Source organism: Arvicanthis niloticus, chromosome 8 (genome assembly GCF_011762505.2).
Source record: "Arvicanthis niloticus isolate mArvNil1 chromosome 8, mArvNil1.pat.X, whole genome shotgun sequence".
Classification (NCBI taxonomy): Eukaryota; Metazoa; Chordata; class Mammalia; order Rodentia; family Muridae; genus Arvicanthis; species Arvicanthis niloticus.
Window position 1 is genome coordinate 39,577,908 of NC_047665.1, and position 4,232 is coordinate 39,582,139.

Genomic DNA, 4,232 nt, shown 5'->3' on the forward strand with positions numbered 1-4,232 from the left:
GCTCAGGACTGTGTTGGTTTGAAAAGTGCCAAAGTGATGTCATGCATTTAGCTTTTGTCTGAGAAGAAGAGCATGGTCATATGAAGTTGAGGGATGAAAGCTTGTCATGTAAGGCAGGAAACTATCAAGTCTATGCCCTGATTGTAGCCATAATCACTTCCATGAGCATGAAAAAAAAACAAAAACAAAAAAACAAAACACAAAAACAAAGCAAGCAAACCAAAAAGAACTTGAGACCATTTTCATCAGAATAAGCAGGGAAAATATGTGTGTTTTTAGATGATTTTTTCCAGTGCTGTGTATAAAACCCTAAGATGAAGTGGAATATCATTATACAGGCAATAGTCTTTGTTTCTCTTGCTGGACCTGGAATTCTGGGAAATACCTTAATATTTGTGAGACATATATACGTGCCTGCCTTGAGGACTGAGAAAAAGCCTGTCAACATTATTCTCATCCACTTGGCATTTTCTAATATGATCATTATTTGTAGCACAGGGATCAAAGATATAGCCACAATGTTTTATTTCAGAAACTTCTTAGGAGATATTGGCTGTAAAGCTGTGGTTTATCTGGCAAGAATGTCACGGGGCCTTTCCATCTGTACCACTTGTCTCCTCAGCGTGGTCCAGGCTGGCACCATCAGTCCCAGGATCACCCTTTGGACAAAGCTCAAGCCACAAACAGCATGCCAAGTTCTTCCCTTTCTCCTTGTCTTTTGGATTGTCAATGTTCTCATAAGCTCCAACTTGCTCTCCTACATCAAAGCAGGCAGTGGCTTGAACAAGTCTGTGGCTATAATGTACATTGGCCACTGTTATATGCTCCAATCCAGACATATCATCAAGTGGCTTTTCCTCTGTCTCATGACTCTTCGTGATGTCATCTTTCAGAGTCTCATGGGCTGGAGCAGTGGATCCATGGCTCTCCATCTGTATAAGCACCACAAGCGTGTCCTCTACCTTTACAGCTCCAGGTTTGCAAAGAACTCCCCTCCAGAAATCAGAGCTACATGGAGTGTTCTCACTCTTATGACCTGTTTTCTTTTCTTCTATTGGGTAGATTTTATTCTGTCCTTTTACAAAGGTTTCATGGTAATGCATGATTCTATTTTGCTAAATATTAAAACATTTTTAGAACTTGGTTATGCTAGTTTTAGCCCCTATGTTCTGATTAGCAGAGACATACGCATTCCCCATGTCTTGCATATTTGCTGATAAGTGTAGAAATTACATTCTATAGATATTCTCTGTGAGTTAAAACATGAACATTATAAACCGCTTTGCCATGTTGAATTTTATAGGTGGGGGACATCATGTTTCTTGTTTCTTCTAGGTTGACCTGGCAGTCAGTATATAGTACAGGGTGATCTTGAGGTGCCTTGGGATGCCAAATGCTGGAATTTCAGAAATTCTCCACTGAACTGACATTTGTCATAATGTTCTAGTGTATCACAACATTAAATTAAACATTATAAAAATACATCTCTTTTTTTATGAAGTCTGACACTGCACATTCTTAAGTTCAGAGTTTCTATGAAGGTGGACAGAAGATTCTTACCATTTTCCCATTCCTCCATCCCAGCCATGTTACTTTTAGCTCTTTGTTAGCACTGGGGATATTACTATAGGTAATGCTACTGTCAGAAATCAATATTTCATGTTTCTTCCAAAGACAGACCATAAGAGCAAGAGAGATTAGGGGATGACTTTTATCTGAGCTGATCTTGCAGGGCAAAATACAGACCATGGTTAAACAAGTGAAGTCAGCAGCACCAGACAAATTTCATCAACTATATGACAGAGCTAGGTTCCAAAACCGCTAAGATAACTAGTATTTGTGCAATGGGACAATTATAACCAGGTTAGACCTTGAAATAACACGATGGAACATTAGGAAACAGCCTCTCTCACATGGTGCCATGGCAGGTCTGGAGACCATGCTCCTGGTCAGGCCTCACTGACACACTGATGTGTAAATACCCCACTGTCAGAGTGTTAGCACTGGAGCTTCCAGCTCTGGCTCCTGGTCAGTAACTATGCTATGAACTAAACATCCAGTGTTTTCTAGGCCTCCTAGTCCCCTTGAATCCCAGACTCTGTCTTCCCTTATGCTGTGCAGGTATACCCTGTTGGCCCACAGACAAGAGAACCACAGTGAGAAGGGAGCACAGGGGACCTGCTTGGTGAAACTAAGGTAGTATGGCCTTGCCAAGCCACAGGACATTGGTGTTTCCAAGAACTCACAACCCCCAGCCCTGGAGGAACCAGAGAGTCCAGAAATTGCATCGACACTGCATCCTCAAGACACTGTACTGCAGTCATCCCAGTGATGCTCTCCTGTGCTCTGAGCTGTGTGACTGCCGCTCCTGAAGGGATGCAGAGTCACAAAGGCCTGTTCACCAAAGCTGCCCATCAGCTTGCTGCAGTTCCTCCCCAAGATAAATAGGAAAACCCTAACAGATCTTGCAGGGAGTGGGGTTGAACTGCTCTCTCTGCAGCTGAGCTGTGCCTGGAGAGGACCCAAGGCTGCCTGAGCTCCTTCCCTGGTCCAAGAGTAAAACTCTGTGGACTGAACCAAGAGATAGTCCAGGCAGTGGGTCTCTGAAATACTGCTCTTTGCTAAGATAAACTAGGCTTTTATTGTTTTATAATATAGATTGGAGACCACTGTTGTGGTTAGATTCTCTTGCCACAAACTATAATCACCTGAGTAGGGCACCTCACCTGAAGAATTGTTCTGTCTTGATTGATGTGGGAAGACCCACCTGACTGTGGGTGGCATCTAATAATAACAGCCCAGGTTAAAAGTGTGTGTCAGAGGAAGACCATCCTGCCTCATGCTTGCTTGCCTTCCATCCTGACTCTGAGGTGATTTGCTCTGTTCCTGCTTCTGGGGCTGACTCCTTTGCTGAGATAAGAACCAGGGGCTCTCTAGAAAATTTTAGACTTCTGGAGCCACATTGGGACTTCTGAGGCACTGTCTGTGGACTAAGTACAAGTCATGGCCTCCAGGAAGAGATAGCTATGGTAAGACTACTCTAAAAGGTTAGGTTTCCTGACTCAAGGACTGAGGGGAACATTGGGTCTCAGTATTTCCTGTGTTATTTAGCTCTTGTTATTAATTTAAAGCTGACATAATAACATTATATATGAACATATACATCAAATTACATTGTATTATTTATTATATATAGTATATTTATAATTTTTAATCCCCTTGGTTCTGTTCCCCTAGAGAACCCTAAGACAGACACCTTTTCCAGATTGCTATGAGATAGATTGCTGAGGAGGAGGGCTGTGTCTCAGACAACTACGTGTGTGTATACAGCATATCCACCATCTTATGGAGTAGGCAATGTGGGTGAGAATGAGAGGTCAGTACCTCATCTGGCATTTCTATACAAAGTCATTTTCTTTTCTGTAATTTCTCTTGTAGTATTAAAAATAAAAGCAATATATAATTAACCTTTAATAGATATGGCTTTGATAGACTCAGATTTCACAGATGAGGTAAATTACATCCATTTGCTTTATCATTATCATTTCCTGGGTAATGTGAAAGCCCCTGACGTCTCAGTGAATTCTCTGTGCATACCACAGTGCACACCACAGCACCATGTGTGCACTACACCCATAGAATTATTCTACCTGAGGGCAACCTTGTACCTAGGACCAACAGCTCACCTACTCCCCACCTCCCTGTCCAAGAGAAGCACAATTCTACTCTCTGTGTGCTCAGTGGTTCAGAGGTATGACTACAGTTTCTTTCAGGAAGTCCTAGGAAACATTTGAGAAAGCATGATTTATCTGGAAAAGGTGTCTCTGAATCTTTCTACATGCCCTGCCTCTCATCTCAGTAGGGTCCAGGCTGTCACCATCAGGCCCAGGACCACCCCTTGGAGAAAGTTTCAACTGCAGACTGCATGACAACTTCTTGCCTGTTTACTCTTGTTTTGGACGTTTAACTTTCTAATAAGCTACAAATCTGTCTATTATATTACAGAAGTCAGTAGCATGATCAGATCTGGAGTTGCAATGCATTGTTGGTATTGCACTATGCTACTATTACTGTCATAGAGTTTGTGACCTTTAGGGAAAGGTCAGAAACATAGTACATACCACTGCAATAGTTTATTAAAGCTATTAGCTTCAACAATCTCTGAGCCAAACTTGAGACTGCCACACAAAGGCAGGTGGGGGAAGGATATTTAAAGATGAAAAAACAAGAAG

The 4,232-nt window shown here is 42.1% G+C and overlaps 1 protein-coding gene across 1 annotated transcript; it reads left to right on the forward strand.

Moving 5' to 3' along the window:
• Window positions 1–314: 314 nt before the first annotated feature.
• Window positions 315–1,217, forward strand: LOC117713382 (putative vomeronasal receptor-like protein 4). The gene has a single exon (XM_034509597.1). The coding sequence runs from the start codon at window positions 315–317 to the stop codon at window positions 1,215–1,217; it is 903 nt and encodes a 300-aa protein (XP_034365488.1).
• Window positions 1,218–4,232: the final 3,015 nt, after the last annotated feature.

Excerpts from the sequence above, each read along its gene's own strand:
- LOC117713382 (XM_034509597.1), top strand. The coding sequence starts at position 315 with ATGAAGTGGAATATCATTATACAGGCAATAGTCTTTGTTTCTCTTGCT.